Source organism: Mus pahari, chromosome 5 (assembly GCF_900095145.1).
Source record: "Mus pahari chromosome 5, PAHARI_EIJ_v1.1, whole genome shotgun sequence".
Classification (NCBI taxonomy): domain Eukaryota; kingdom Metazoa; phylum Chordata; class Mammalia; order Rodentia; family Muridae; genus Mus; species Mus pahari.
In genome coordinates, this window is record NC_034594.1 from 64458612 (window position 1) to 64475078 (window position 16467).

At 49.8% G+C, this 16467-nt stretch overlaps 1 protein-coding gene across 1 annotated transcript; it reads left to right on the forward strand.

The window, feature by feature from the left end:
• Nucleotides 1-12695: 12695 nt before the first annotated feature.
• LOC110322118 (alkaline phosphatase, germ cell type-like) lies at nucleotides 12696-15690 on the forward strand. Its single transcript, XM_021198643.1, has 11 exons — nucleotides 12696-12762; nucleotides 12847-12963; nucleotides 13075-13190; nucleotides 13360-13534; nucleotides 13753-13925; nucleotides 14151-14285; nucleotides 14377-14449; nucleotides 14563-14697; nucleotides 14789-14980; nucleotides 15195-15314; nucleotides 15404-15690. Exons 1-11 carry the CDS (start codon nucleotides 12696-12698, stop codon nucleotides 15688-15690), a joined length of 1590 nt encoding a protein of 529 aa, XP_021054302.1.
• Nucleotides 15691-16467: the final 777 nt, after the last annotated feature.

The following is a 16467-nucleotide window of genomic DNA, read 5'->3' on the forward strand; positions in this document are numbered from 1 at the left end:
ACAGCAGTATGGAAATGTAAGCCAAATAAACCCTTTCCTCCCCAACTTGCTTCTTGGTCATGATGTTTGTGCAGGAATAGAAACCCTGACTAAGACAAGCGGTAACTATAAAACATTTTAAAATCCAGGCAGATTGGGGGTGGACTAGGGAAATGGCTCAGTAAATAAAGTGCTTTGCACACCCAGGAGATGGACTGAAGCTCTGATCCTCTGAATTCCCACAGAAGCAGGTGGCCCTGGCAGCTGCCTGCCAACCCCACACTCGGAGGCCCTGGTGAGCTGACTAGATAAGACCAGTGGGATCCGTGAGCTCTGGGCTCAGACAGAGAGCCTGACTATAGAAAGTAGAAATCAACCAGGAGAGGGGTCTGCCTTCAACCACATGCTCATGTACACATATGCACACGCACATGAAACACTGAGAGGGGAAGATGGGAAATGCATCTAGGACCATGAAGTGCTCTCCCATTTTGTTTTAATAAACCTGCCAGATCCATTTGACACTTTACATCTGTGTATAATTTGGATTTTAAAAAACTAAAAGTAGGGGGGAAAGCTGTTTATATCTAGCCAGAATGGATCCACAATTGGCCTAAAAGCTTTCTTGTACATTCAGCAAGGAGTGTATTAAACAATCCATTATTCTAGTAACTAAGATAAAATCCCTGCTGACAGGCACCCTCGTATTCCCAGACCATTAAAATGCTTCCATAAAGTCTGCTTAAAGGCACGGGTAGCAGGCCAGGTGGTGACACATCCAGGCTGCCTCAGTAGAACTTTGGGGTCTCAGTGTGGAGCCTAGAGTGTGGGGCAGCCCTGGGGCAGCACAGGCAGACCTCTGGAGGCCTGAGGAGGTGGCATGGCAGACGGCACTGTAGGCAGCTTGCAGAAGAGCTGGCCAGGGGCCTTACAGGACATCAGCTGAAGGCCTCTGTGGACCGAAATCACAGACTTGAGGGGTTATTTGGAGTCGGGGTTGGGATGAAAAGAACTGACACAGATTAAAGAATCAACTCCACTCTGGTGGGCGCCAGAACAAAGGTGATGGCTCTGTATAACAATGAAGAAAGTTCTAGAGCTAGGGGGCAGCTCCATGATAGAACACCTGCTTAGCAGGTAAAAGGAGTCGGGTTCAGTCTCCAGCACAACCCCCTTAAGAAGGAAGGTTCTAGAGAAAGGGGTGTTCTGGACCTGAGAAAATTAACTTGAATTTGCATATAAGTAAATTGTGTTTATAAGTTTAAAACCTTATTGTGGGCCTGGAGAGATGGCTCACCCAGTTAGGGGCACTAGCTGCTCCTCCAGCTGCTCCTCCAGAAGATTCAGGTTTGAGTCCAGTGACTCACAGCTATCCATAACTCCAGTCCCACAGAGATCTGACACCTCTGGCCTCCTCAGGCACCAGGCACACACGTGATACACAGACAGACATACAGGCATTCCATGAAAATAAATTTTAAAAAATTAACTGTAACCAGGTCTGTTAGCACAGCCCTGTAATCCCAGCTGCTCAAAAGGCTGAGGCAGGAGGATAGCAAGTTCAAGTCTGGCTTTGGCTACAGAGCTATGAGTTCAAGTCCAGCCCAGGCAACTTAGCAAGACCCAGTCTCAAAACAGAAATTATAGCGGGGAGGTACCTGGAGCCATAGCTGAGGATGGGTACTGGCCAGGCCTGTGTGAGTTCCCCAAGTTCTATTCTCATTCCTGAAAGAAAAAAATACATAAGTGGTCAGTTAAACCTTAGGGTAAGAAAATCTCTTTAAACCTGCTCTGCCTTTCTGTGAGCTTTTATGATTATCAAGGGTTTCTTTCTCTAGTATATAAAGTCATCTTAGGGGGTAGTATCTATTTAAGTCATTTATTTTACTTAAAAAGGTCATTTTACTCAAGCAGGTTTATGAACCCCACTGTGTTCCACAGTCTTCCTAAATTGTACATTGTACAGTTCTGGACAGCGGTTAGCCAAATACCAAGAAAATGAATGCAGAATAGGGTGAGGAACAAAGACAGCCCTTCAGCATATTTTACCTTAATAGATTTTCCAGCTAATAAGACTGCTGCTGGAGGGAGAGCTCCTCCCGGTGCTCCTGACACAGAGAAGTTACCGAGTGCAGCACTGGACACCTAGGACTTGCATTCCCCCATGCCCAGAGCAGCAGGTATCACAATCCATCCATTGACTCAGAAGGATGACTTGGGGACTGGGGAGGTGACTCAGCAGACAAAGCACTTCCACGAAAGCTGATGACCTGAGTTCAATCCCCATCCCCCACTTTTTTTTATTATTATTATTAAAGAAAGGAAGGAGAGAGCTGACTGCAGTCACCCTCTGCCCTCCACATGCTCCCCCAGGCGAGCACACACCACATCATACACATCACAATAATGTATTTTTAAAGGATGACTTTGAACTACACCTGCCAACTGTCCCTGATGCTGCCACCACTACAACTAGACAGAGGAGGTCTTGCCTGGTGGGTAAGTGAACAGTCAAGGGTGCCCATGGAGAGCCACTTCTGCCAGGCCCACTCCTAAACTCCTAGGTCCTCACAGGTTCAGACCCTCTTGCCTGGGCTGAAGCTGCAGAAGGGACTCGGCTGTGCACTGTCTCCTCCCCCAGGGACCATGGGGCGCGGTGAGGGAAAGGGGACTGTCTCTTGCCTTCAGGATCAGTCCCCTTCCTGTTCTCACCCTAGGGCCCAGGGGTTGACTCGGGTGATGAGAGAGTGAAGAAAGGATCTACACCCAGCCCCCTCTAAGTCCCCATGGCAGCCCCAGGACATAAGTACAGAAGAGCTGGAACAGGGTGGGCTATGCATTTACTTTATACATGTGAGTCAGGGAGGTGGGTTTATGGTACACAGCTCAACAAGGAGGCAGATTTAGCTCATCTTTATAAGAGGTCTCTGTAGGGGAGCAGTCTTCGGCTGCAGTTATTCCAGAGTAGGAAGCTGATAGCCTCTACATGGACTGTTAAAATCTGCATTCAGACCAGGGAAAGGCCTGGCCACCCCTCTGAGCTTCACTGGGGAAGGCTTCGCCACTCCATGGGCCTGACGCATTGGAATCCGTGATAGCTCAGCCCATGTCAACAACACACATTCACTTAGGATTTTATCTGCTCCTTACACGTAACTCAGGCTTCTTCTGCTACCCGTGGGGGTTTGGGGGGGGAGTATATTTCTTGCTGGAAATGGAATGATCAAAGCAAGACCCCACCTCCTAGGCTCTATCATGATAGAAGGGTCACTACCAGAATGAGCCACCTCCTTCTCACTGACCGTCGGCTCCACTTGCAGGCCTTCCAGGATTCCAAGATGTGGTTCTTTGTTCTGAAGCTCAGGGTCTGGCCTCCTCTACCTCCACACATAGCCCCTTCCCGTTCAGTGCATACTGAACCACTAAGATCCCCCACTATGTCCCCATAGCAGCCCTGGGGTACAGGTCCTGTCTCTTGCCCATTCTCAGGTGAGAGAACCTAGGCTCAGAGAGATGACACTTCCGAAGATAATCAGAAAATGATGGAGGTGATTGGGAGCTCAGATCCAAAATGTACTGCATTTCTTTATTAAATATTTTTAATTCTAACTGTGTGCCTAGGTGTTTGGCCTGCATGTGTGTCTGTGCATATCACCGCTGTGCCTGCTGCCCACAGAAGCCAGAAGAGGGTGTTGGATTTCTTCCTTTCAATTAGTACTTCTCAAAATTCAACTATTCATGCATCACTTTAATGATTTTTTTTTTTGCCATAGCCACATAATGGCCTGTGGTCATATTTATTTAATGTTTTTCATTAAACAAGCTTAGGTTTTTCCTTGAAATAATTAGAAAGGAAAAGTTACAGTTACCAAAAAATAGAGGGCCAGCTGGGGGTTTAGCAAGAGTTGGTACAGTGTTCACCTCATATGCACAAAGTCCTGTCTTCCACCCCCAGTACCCAGAACTTTGGAGAGGGAAGGCAGGATCAAGTGTTCAAGGACACGGCCAAGCATGGTGGGGCATGCCTTTAATCCCAGAGGCAAACAGATCTATGTGAGTTTGCATTCAGCATGGTCTGCAAATTGAGTGTTGGATAGCCAGGGCTCTGTTACATAGAGAAACCCTGTATCGAAAAATAAAAAACAAACAAACAACAAAAGGACTTAAGGTCAACTCTGGCTGTATAGCAAGTTTGAGCCCAGCTGGGCTGTACAAGACCATCATGAAGAGGGAGGAGGAAGGGGAAGAAAAAGAGAGAACAAGAAAGAAGATAAAAGGGTGGGGGGAGTAACCAGAACGCATTATATAAACGCATGAAATTGTCAAAGAACTAAGTTAATTAAAAAGCTGGAAGTCCACCATCACCAGCCTCAAGTAGAAGGCAGCTGTGTATTCTAAGCCTTCAAATAGCAGTGTGAGTCTTTGCCCCAGGGCTCTGCTTCAAAAGAGATGGTAAAGTTAACACGTTAGAGACATTCAGGGACTGTGATCCTCTCCTCGCTATCATCAAAGGGGTGGAGAGAGAGACCAACAACACTCCATAGCACAGGCCCGTCACTCCTGTGCCTGGGAGGCTGGAGCCAAGGATCTGTCTCTTAGAGACCCCATCTCAGTAATGGTTCAGTGATATTTTACGTCCTATGGTGGAAGCTACACTAGCCCCATTTCACCTAAAAGCCCACACCTGACACCTTAGCTTGTCCTGTCTTTGCAAAAATGCCGGTCGAGATGGAGGTAAGAACCAGGGCAGGAACAGATGCATCTGGTCTCAATCACACTGCCAGCCTGTCCCTTCCTCCTGAGGCAGCTCATGCCGAGTGCTGGCTAGCACCAGTGGTACACAGCTGAGGACCATGACTCGCCTTCTCCCAGAGTTCCCAGCAAGAGGTGTTGAGCCCACTAAGTCCCTCCTCCAGCCATGACTAATTGTTGACAGTGTCCATCTTCTAGTGGCCCTGGAAGGTAACTACAGCTTCTATGAGTTTATGGTTGTGATGACTGTGGCATTGTCAAAGGATGGCATTTGCAAGTCCTCTCTGCCTTCTGGCTTGCATTCTCTCTTCTTCCTCCCCCAGCTTGTTCCCCAAGCCCTAGGAGAGTGGTATCCATGTCTCGTTCAGAGCTGAGCACTCAGCCACTATTTCTTCTCAGTGCCTGGGCCTCACATGCGGTCCTTGGGCAGGGGTTGGTTGCTCCCATAACAAGTAGGCATGTCTTGCCTGGCAGGTCTTATCTAGCTCTGGTAGGCATCCAAGCCGTGGTAAGAAGAGTCTGCACTGTTCTGGGAGTCTCTGGAGCATCCCTGACCAACGACTGACATGGAAGTGCTCCAAACCTCCTGCTTCTGGGGTTTCTGTTAGTAACCCACAGCTTCTAGGAACAGTGTTATTCAGACATGTAGGGTATCTCTCTTCTAATGTGTGTGTGTGTGTGTGTGTGTGTGTGTGTGTGTGTGTGTGTGTGTGTCTGTGTGTGTGTGTGAATGTGTATAAGTGTGCTACAATATAGTAAGTTTACACACTTGTTTTGGTTAACCACCCCCACCCCATCCCCTCCTCCCCACTTCTTTCTCTAATTAAATCTTTCCACTCCAAAGAGCATTACTGCTATTGCAGAGAACATGGGTTTGCTTCCCAGAACCCACTTGGCAGCTTACAGCCATAGTAACTACAGTTCTGGGGAGTCCAGTACCCCCTTCTGGCCTCTGCCTGCATCAGATACACACAAACACACCACACACCTAGATACATGCAGGCAAGACATTTGTACATATAAACTAAAAACTAAATCTTAAACAAAAACATTTCCACTCGAAGTATTCACCCTCTCTGCTTTCACTTTATCTGTGTCTTGCTATCCCTTCTCCCTTGGGAGGAGGAAGGAAGGACGAAGGAAGGAGGGAGGGAGGAGGAAGGGAGAGAGGGAAAGAGACAGACAGACAGACAGACAGACTCCTAGTTTCCTGGCTTCCACAAGTGCTCCAAGGTAAGCATGCATAACTAAAGAATCAAAGCTAAGTAAGTGCTGGAGAGATGGTTCAGTGGTTAAGAGCACTGACTGCACTGGGCGGTGGTGGCCCATGCTTTAATCCCAGCACTCGGGAGGCAGAGGCAAGCGGATTTCTGAGTTCGAGGCCAGCCTGGTCTACAGAGTGAGTTCCAGGACAGCCAGGGCTATAGAGAGAAACCCTGTCTCTAAAAATGAAAAAAAAAAAACCAAAACAAACAAAAAAACAAACAAACCAAAAAAAAAATTTCAGGATAGCCAGGGCTACCCAGAGAAACTGTCTTAAAATAAATAAAATAAATAGATAGATAGATAGATAGATAGATAGATAAATAAATGATAAATAAATACAGCTGCCAAATCCACAAGCAGTCCAACCAATACTGAAACGCTGGTTTTGCAGGCTATCAGGGGTTTAATCATCTTAATGTTTCTCTTTCCATCTTTCCACTTCTTTCCTGCCCTTCATCCTCATCTTCTTCAGCTTGAGCTTTCCTCGCCACTGACGTTGGTCTTGTCCTCCTCACATCCCCCTTCCCACTGCAGGCCTCGTCCTCGAACCTTCCTCTCTCCCTTCTCAGGCTCCTCTCCCCTCACCATATCACCCACAGCATCACCCTTCTGCAGCCCAGTCAGGACCTTCCCGGTCCTCTCAAAGTCAGCTGGGGGAGGGGCTTGCAGGCCTCAGGTTAGTCCTAGTTAAACAGAGCTGGCCTTTTCAGACATCTGGTCTCTTTCAAAAGACTCCCAGCTACTGCCTTCCGTTTCCCCGTAAGTTCAGATGTTAACCTGTCCAGACCTTCAAAAGTCCTACTGCCTCTGAGCTTGAGCTTTTCAGTTTGGGTAATGGGGAATTTTGGAACTGAAATTAAGTCTACACTTAACAAAGGAAGGAACTCTTCATCCACAAATTCAGCCACTAGCCAGCCGTTCAGGTTTCCATCATTTCATTTGGATTGTCTAGACCAAGTCCTGGGACAGTTGCTTAGGTCTTTCCCCACCCCCACCCCCGTCCTGGTAGATTCCCCTCTCTATGTCCCTGTATTCCTCGCTAGTTCTCTTCAGATTTAGTTTTCCTTGTGGCAAGAGTGAAGAAGGGAGAGATGTAGCAGTGTGTGCTCCTGCCTCACACTCTTGTTACCCAGTTCCACTCTTAAAATTTCTGGCCCCAAAGGAATTGAGATGAACTCACGTGTCTCAGAGGTTGAGTCCGTGACCATCATGGCGGGAGCATACCAGGAGGCAGGCATGGTGGACAGGCAGTCAAGGGATGGCTCTGGAGCTGGAGCAGAGCACTTATATGCTGATTGAAAGCTCAAAGCTCACCCCAGTGACACACTTCCTCCAACAGGGCCACACCTCCTAATCCTTCCCAAACAGTTCCACCAAGTATTCAGATATATAAGCCTATAGGGGCCATTCACATTCAAACTGCAGCCCCCCACCCCACGTGGCCCTATTAGGGGCATCAGATAGGGCCTGTGGAAACATTATAAACCCTCTCACCACCACTCTGGGTTCCAACAACCATTTTCTACTCTTGCTGAACCAACACCACCCAGGGTCTCTTGGCCTCAGCCTGGGATGAGGGAACCCTCTTGTCTCTTTTCATTCAACACTGTATTCTTCCTTCATGCTGTCGTCACCCATGGATGGAAAGATTCACCCCCTCCACTGTAGAGCAACACACATGTATGACAAGCCACTGCGCTGTCCTGCGTCTTACTTCTGCTCTGAAGTTCTGTTACCGTAGACTGTCAGCTGCTGCTTTGTGTGGTAGTTACGAGGTCCGAAAGTAGCTGTCTGCTTGCTGGAGAGACTGGGAACCAGTAGTTGCCTAGCCCATGGGGCTGGAGACCTCGGCCGTTCCAGCCTGAGGAGAACCCATTCCAGCAGCAGCAGAGGTCGCTGCAGGGTAGCTGGACTCACAGACAGGACTCATGAGCTCAAGAAGAGGAGAGAGGAACTTGTTAGCAGGGTACGTGAGCTCACACGTGAGCTGTGAAGGCAAGCAGGTAAGAAGGGCTTCCCCTCAGACCTTCTGTCTGGACCATCTACACTCAGAAGGGCCTCCCTTTTCATTTATTAGAAGCAAGTGAATCCCTCTCAGGCATGCTGAGGTTGACCTAATCGGTGCAACGCCTCACAGGTGTACTCAGAGCTTGTCCCGTGACACCAGATCCTGTCAGGTTGAAAATGTTAACCATCTCAAGGGTCGTACGCATTCCAAAATGGCACTGTGGTGGCTGTTCTTGTTCTTGTCAACTTGACTACATCTGGAATTAACTAAAACCCGAGTGGCTGGGTGCACCTGTGAGGGATATTTTCTTAAGTCATTTGAAGTAGGAAGACCCACTTTTAAGCCAGATCTTCTAAGGTGGGCAGATTCACCTTTAATCAGCTGATTTAAATGACATGGAAGAAGGAAGCTTGCTCTCTGGCTGCTAGCCCCTGTTGGCAAGTCCATCCCTTCAGTGGACCAAAGCCTGTAAGGCTTTCTTTGTTTGTTGGGACAGGGTTTCCTGTAGCCCTGGCTATCCTGCGACTCAGTCTGTAGACCAGGCTGGCCTTGAACTCAGAGATCCAAGTGTCTCTGCTTCCCAAGTGCTGGGATAAAAGGCCTGAACCACTAATAAATTGTGTGTGTGTGTGTGTGTGTGTGTGTGTGTGTCTACATATATGAGAGGGAGCGAGAGAGAGAGATTCATTCTGTAAGTTCTGTTCCTCTGAGAACCCTGACTAATAAAGCTACTGACTGCTAAGTATCCTTTTTGTTCTCTGTGGGGACACACACAAATGGTGAATGGACTACAATGGGCAACATTCTTCTATGCCTGCTGGCTGCCCCGGGGCTGTTTAGTCCACCCTTGTATGAGGACTCTTTTGCTCTCAAGTGCTGGCGTCTGACCTGTGCCCTTTTAAATCTGCTGCTAATTTTAAGTCTCTGGGGTTCCAAGTAGAGACTTTTCAGTGATCTCCCTCATGATGAAAATGGGTGATCTGTTACTGGAAGACACTTCCTCGGCCTAAGCAAGTTCTTATTTAATCTAACTATATCATGTGTTCTTTTAATCTACTGCTCCGGGTCCCTGAGTATTGCTGTACTCATTCATGGGTCATTTTGTCATTTATCTGCCTCAACCCATGTTCACAATGATGATTGGATAAAGGCTGAAAATGTGAAGTGGATGGTAACAGTTCTGTGTCCTGGACGCCAACAAAGAGATGCATGCTCCTCCAGCCCACTCTGGGTGACTCTAGGGGATGGGGACAAGGGTCTTACAGAGATGCAGAGTATCTGACTCCTTGACAGCTGGTGGCCTCACAGGGAGACTCACCAGGGGTCAATGCTCTTTCTGGTAAGATGAACTCCAGCTCACCCTGCATCTTGACCTGTCCTTGGTACTGAGACTTTCTGAGCCATGTAAAGTGGGACATCCGGCCTACTGGTGATTCTCTAGGAAGGCATTTCCACCAAGCAGGACACCTTTCTGCTCTGAACACTTTCTTAACATTGACTCTGGCTTTGGTCACCCAAAGAAGCCTTTGAGCCCTGTGTGGTAGCACAGACCTGTAACCCCAGCACTCGGGAGGTAGATGAGGTGGGTCGGGAGTTCTAGGTCATCCTTGGCTGCATAGCAAGCTCATATTTGAGGTTGGCCTGGGCTGCATGAAACCCTTGTCTTCCAGGAGACGAAAACAAAAACAACCTTAAGACGCTCACACTCCGCCTATCCACTGTGCTTGCCTTCTTCCTCCTCTCCTCCAATAACCCCCATGCCTAAAGGGTCTTCTAAAAACGTCTTTTAGTAAACAATTCTGCTACATTTAAAGAAGGGAGAAGGTGAGCCCCACGTGCTACACTCCACCGTCCCAGGGTGCTGGGCTTCCGGCTGGGGGCTGCCTTGGTACTGCCTTGCCCTGAGTGTCAGTTCAGCTGAAGAACTCACACAGCAGATGAAAGCCCTGGGTCCTCTTACTGCCTGTTAGCACACAAGCAGGGTTTCCTTCATTCCCCTGGGTCTTAGCAGGCCTTCATCTTAAAGGGTTCTCTTACCCTCTGTTCTGCCTTCTCTCTCTCTTTCTTTCTCTCTTTTTCTCTTTCTTTCTTTCTTTCTTCCTTTCTTTTTTCTTTCCTTTCATTTTCTCTTTTTGTCCCTTCATGAGAAAAAGCTATTTGTAAATCCCAATTTAAAATATAAATAAACAAAGACAGTAAGTCTCTAACCGAATGAGGCCTAAGTCAGCACTGGGAGATTAGGACCTGCTTCTACTCCAGTTAATAATTTACTGTGTCCCTCTGTGCATGCTTGGCTTCAACAGAGGATCTTTAACATGGGATGCAACTTCTCCAGAGAGCTTCAGTTCCCAGGAGGCATGTGGACATCGTGGGGGCTGAGGAGGGGCAGATGGATGCTGGGGAGCAAATGGAATACCTGGGGTTCCAGGTCAAACCCGTGAGGAGGTTCGAGCTGGGGCTGCCCAAGGGAGGAGGGCTATTACAGGCAATGATCAAGATTTATGTATTTATTTTATGTATGAGTACACTGTAGTTGTATAGGCTCTATATGAGCCTTCATGTGGTTGTTGGGAGTTGAATTTAGGACCTCTGCTCACTCCTATCAACCCCGCTCATTCCAGCCCAAAGATTTATTTATTATTATACATAAGTACACTATAGCTGACTTCAGACGCACCAGAAGAGGGCATCAGATCTCATTATGGGTGGTTATGAGCCACCATGTGGCTATGGAATTTGAGCTCAGGACCTTTGGAAGAGAAGTCAGTGCTCTTACCCACTGAGCCGTCTCACCAGCCCCTTAAACTGTTATTTTTAAAACTATATGAAATAAACTTTACCATCTAAATGGGGGAGGGGTGGCCAGTCTCCACACATAGGAGGTAAGGGCAGGAAGGTCAGACCTTAAAGGTCAGCCTACATGAGACCCTGTCTCATAAAGACCAAGTAATTAATAATATCAATTAATAATTAATAATAATAGGACAGCAATAGCACTATTTGGTTGCTGGGGATACAGCTCTAGTAGAACACTTAGGGTCCTAAAGGATCCTAATTCAATGCTGAGGACAGCCAAAAATAAAATAAAAAGTTCCATGTTGTCCACCCCCCCACACACACACACACTTTTTTTTGAATGACTCTCACTATGTAGCCCTGCCTGGTCTGCAATGTACTATGTAGCCTAGGCTAGCCTCATACTCAAAAGAGGGCTAGCCTGCCACTACCTCTGCCTCTAGGGTACTAGAATTATCAGCATGCTCAGGCACACTGGGTCTTGTTTGTTTTTTGAGACAAGATCTCATGAAGCCCCCGCTGGCCTCAGACTCTCCATGTAGTCAGCGATAATCTTGAATTTATACTGGAAAATGGTAGCAATGTGGAGAGTAACAAGACAGGACCTGACTCTGTGTATGTAGCCCAGGATGACCTTGAAGCCTGCCTTGGCCTACAGAGTGCTGGGACAAAAGGGGCATCCCACTGTGCTTGACTGCCTCTATGTAAAGGTGGACCATATTTCTCTGACCCACTCACCCACCAGTGGGCGTTTGGCTTGACCCCACACCTCTTGACCACTGGGGATGATACTGAACCCAGTGCGTTCTTCTCAAAATACACTCTGAGGTGGGATCACTGGATCACTGGATCACATTCTTAGAGCCTAGCCTACCCCAAGGCTACAGGAAGCTCACAGTTTCTGTTGGTTGATTGGTTGGTTTGGCCCCCCCCTCTCAAGCCCCTGCCACCTCCCCCCAACCTGGGTTTCTCTCTGTGACTCTCTTGATGTCTTCAAACTCACTCTGTAAACCAGGCTGACCCTGACCTCAGAGCTCTGCCTGCCTCTGCCTCCCTAGTGTTGGGATTAAAGACATGTACCATCCGCTATACCTACAGATGTGCTCAAGGTATGTACAGAGCACTCACCCTGGCATCCCTCCACCTGCCTAAGAGACTAAGGATCAGGAGTAAACCCTGCCTCCTTCTCTGGAAGGTTCAGGTTTGCCTCAGGGTACTGCAGCCTCTTAACCTGGCATGGTCTGGCCATCACCTTTACGAACGTACACTCAAACACAAAGACAAGGCTCTCCCAGTTTGCCCTAATAACTTTAGACACCAAACAGGTCATGAGTCAATGGTGCCCCGATATTGCCTAGGCAATAGTCATTTTGGGACTACAGGCCTTGGTACCCAACGTGACTCCCTCAAAGTCAGATGCGAAGATTGTGAGCATGTCACTGAGGCCACTCTGTGAGCTTGTTTCCATGTCAATCGGGCTCATGATGTCAGAAGGCTGAATCCAGACCCTGCACCCAGGCTGTGTGTTTCCAGCTCCACCCCAGAGCATATCCCGGTCCAGCTGGCTCTTTGGAACAAGAGTGATAGGTGCCGACTGTGTGCGCAGAGAGTGGTCCTAGCAGCACAGGACACAAATCCTCATCCGGGGAAAGCAGCTGCCAGCCTCTCACCCTTAACGGGGAGGGCAACCATGGAACAGTATCTGTCAGCCCTCCCCCACAACCCCCCAGGCTGGCCTAGCCACACCCTGCCACTTCTGTCCAGGCAGCAGGGCTTCCTTTCCAGAGCAGGAGGGGTGGGGTCAGGGAGGAGCCTGGAGATTAGGGAGGGACACTGAGTTCTTCAAGCAAGAACTGTTCCCCATCTAAGGCCATCCCCTCTGCCAGCCACAGCTATGCAGGGAGCCTGGGTGCTGCTGCTGCTGGGCCTCAGGCTTCAGCTGTCCTTTGGTGTCATTCCAGGTAAGGAGGCTCCCCTAACTGCTTGTGCCCACTCACAAACACAGCCTTCCGCTGACACCTGCCTCTGGTCTCTCCCTTGGCCAGTGGAGGAGAAGAACCCAGCCTTCTGGAACCAAAAGGCGAAGGAGGCCCTGGATGCTGCCAAAAAGCTGCAGCCCATTCAGACATCAGCCAGGAACCTCATCATCTTCCTGGGTGACGGTGAGTGTGTGAGCGAGGCCTGGCCACCCTGGGGCTCCCTGAGCTCTAGGCACCCATTGATGTGTCCAGGAAAGCCTGGGGTTCAGATCAAGCCAGAACCTGTTTTTGTAGGGATGGGGGTGCCCACGGTGACAGCCACCAGGATCCTAAAAGGACAGTTGGGAGGTCATCTAGGACCTGAGACACCCCTAGCCATGGACCACTTCCCATACATGGCTCTGTCCAAGGTGAGCACTGGAACACACTAGGANGGGAAAAGGGCTGGAGAGGGCAAGAGGAGGAAGAACCCAGAAGAACTGGAGCCCAAGTTTGCAGCCAGGACAGTGTACACATGTCTCAGGAAGCAGGGACTAATGTCTACCAGAAGTACCAGGTTGAAAGTGTCTCTGTCCCCAGACATACAACGTGGACAGACAGGTCCCAGACAGCGCAGGCACAGCCACCGCCTATCTCTGTGGGGTCAAGGCCAACTACAAGACCATCGGCCTGAGTGCAGCTGCTCGATTCGACCAGTGCAACACCACGTTTGGCAATGAGGTCTTCTCAGTGATGCACCGTGCCAAGAGAGCAGGTGAGCCAGGCATGGAGGTGCACACCATTCATCCCAGCACTTGGGAGGCAGAGGCAGGCGGATCTGACTTCAAAACCCACCTGGTCTACAGAGTGAGTTCCAGGCCAGCCAGAGTTACATAGCAAGGACTTGTGCAAAAACAAACAAAAACTAAGTGGGTTAGGGCCAGGCTAAGGAGCTAGATCAGGCTTGGCGCACCTGATTCCTGTCATTTCTAGGCAAGTCTGTGGGAGTGGTGACCACCACATCAGTGCAGCATGCCTCTCCAGCCGGCACCTACGCCCATACGGTGAATTGTGATTGGTATTCGGATGCAGAGATGCCCACTGCTGCTATGCAGGATGGCTGCAAGGACATCTCTACTCAGCTCATCTCCAACATGGACATTGATGTGAGCCCCAAGAGAGAGGGAGGAGGGCCGCATGGAGGTGTCACTCACCACAATATAGGCAGCCAGCAGCCTGAGCTCTGGGTCCTCTGGAGTATCTGAGGGAGGGGGAGGATGTTGACACACAGCCCAGGAGATGCCCTTCCCACATACCTGGTGGGGTCTGTCTGTCTATCGGGAGGAGACAGAGGAATCCCAAGTCCTCCTGTCCTGACCTTCTGATTATAGGTGATCCTTGGCGGGGGCCGCAAGTTCATGTTTCCCAAGGGGACACCAGACCCTGAGTACTCAGGCAACAGCGCTCAGTTCGGAAGCAGGCTGGATGGGCAGAATCTGGTACAGAAGTGGCTGGCAAAACACCAGGTGACAGGGACACCAGGGTATGGGGCTAGAAGCATTAGGATAGAGCTATACATCTCAAAGGTATGTGCTAAGGCTGGCTGTGTTCCTGCAGGGGGCCCGATATGTTTGGAACCATACGGAGCTCATTCAGGCATCCCAGGACTCAGCAGTGACTCATCTCATGGGTAACGGTCCATTTTCTACCATGTCATTTTTGGAAGGACATCACTGAACATCTATGTAAGTGTCATGATCCCTCTAACACAGCCTGGGATTCATGTGTTTCTGTGTCCCTCAGGCCTCTTTGAACCTAATGACATGAAATATGACATCCACCGAGACCCTGCTCAGGACCCTTCCCTGGCCGAGATGACAGAGGTGGCCGTGCGTATGCTCAGCAGGAACCCCAAAGGCTTCTATCTTTTTGTGGAAGGTGGTTTTGCCTGGCAGGGAGGAGGAGGAGGAAGAGGAGGAACCGGGTCCAGCACAGGTGCAAACATCTCCACATCTCTGGTTCTCTGCAGGGGGCCGCATCGACCACGGCCACCATGATTCTATAGCCTATCGTGCCCTGACTGAGGCTGTCATGTTCGACTCGGCCATTGACAAGGCGAACAGGCTCACCAGTGAGCAGGACACGATGATCCTTGTCACCGCCGACCACTCTCACGTCTTCTCTTTTGGTGGCTATGTGCCTCGAGGGAACTCTATCTTTGGTAGGACAAGGACAAGGCAAATGTATCAAATGTATTGGTCACATAGCCAAAGTTTCTCTGGCCTCAGTTCCCTTGCCTGTCAAACGTGTATAGATACAGTACCTGCCTTGCAGGGGGGTTGTGAAGATAGGCCAGTTGCTAGGCAAAGGTGAGCATTTTGGTCTATATTGGCTCCATGCCAGGGCAGTGGCAAAGTGTCACTCTCTCCCTGCAGGACTAGGGGCCCCCTTCAATGCTCTGGATGGCAGATCTTTTACCTCAATCCTATATGGCAATGGTCCCGGCTATAAACTTCAGAAAGGTACCCGGCCAGATGTCACTGACAAAGAGAGTCGTAAGTTCTGTGGGGCCACCACCCGTGAAGTTGAGGGTAGAGGAGACTGGGGTCAAAGGCCTTCTGCCCTGAATACCTTGTTTCTCTAGGTGACCCCAAGTACCGGCAGCAGGCAGCTGTACCCCTGTCATCAGAGACCCACAGCGGAGAAGACGTGGCGATATTCGCGCGTGGTCCACAGGCGCACCTGGTGCACGGAGTGCAGGAGCAGAACTACATCGCGCATGTCATGGCCTTCGCAGCCTGCTTGGAGCCCTACACTGACTGCGGCCTGGCGCCCCCTGCTGGCCGGAGCAGTGCGGTGAGCCGGGGCCACACCGCCACCCTGCTGTTCCTGTTGGCTGGGACAATGTTGATGGTGGCAGCTGAACCCTGACTACCTAAGCTCACTGGACTCCACTCCACTGTCCCATAGGCTCTAGTGCTCATGGCTGTGGTGGTTTGAATATGGTTGGCCCAGGGAGTGGCACTATTAGACCATGTGGCCTTGTAGGAGGAAGTGTGTCACTGCGGGGGGGGGGGGGAGGGGGGACATGAGACCCTCTTCCTAATCATGTGGGAGCCAGTCTTCTAGCAGCCTTCAGATGAAGATGTAGAACTCTCAGCTCTGCCTGCACCATGCATGCCTTGATAATGGACTGAACCTCTGAACCTGCTAAGCCAGCCCCAGTTAAATGTTGTCCTTTTAAGAACTGCCTTGGTCATGATGTCTGTTCACAGTAGTAAAACCCTAACTAAGACACTGGCTATCATCCTCCTTTGGTCTCCTCCAGTCCCTCTGGTTCCCTTTGTCTTGGCTTCAGGTTTCCAGCCTCAGACATAACTCGGATTGCAAGTTCTGCCACTCACCATGGGCTCTAACAACAGACCTCAGTGTTACAACCAGACTCAACCTAACAGGATACCCAGCAGGCCAAGGAAATGCCATGCTGGTATCTGTCACCCATGTCAGCTCCCAGAGAATGTGACACCGTGCATTCAGTCACAGCTCAGCCCCATGCCTGAGGACCACGTAGGCACTTGGTGTCCCCACAGGACAAGGACTAACAAGAGTGTGCTGGCTTCTCTTGCCTTCCGTGTCCACAGCACACCCAACAAAGCCTGGAGAGACTGATGTAGCCAAGGCTCTTTGACAGTCCTCAGCTGCCCCCGG

Coding starts and splice junctions, on each gene's coding strand:
- LOC110322118 (XM_021198643.1), top strand. CDS start 12,696: ATGCAGGGAGCCTGGGTGCTGCTGCTGCTGGGCCTCAGGCTTCAGCTG. Junction 14,450..14,562: donor AGCAGTGACTCATCTCATGG/GTAACGGTCCAT, acceptor TGTGTCCCTCAG/GCCTCTTTGAACCTAATGAC. Junction 15,315..15,403: donor TGTCACTGACAAAGAGAGTC/GTAAGTTCTGTG, acceptor TTGTTTCTCTAG/GTGACCCCAAGTACCGGCAG.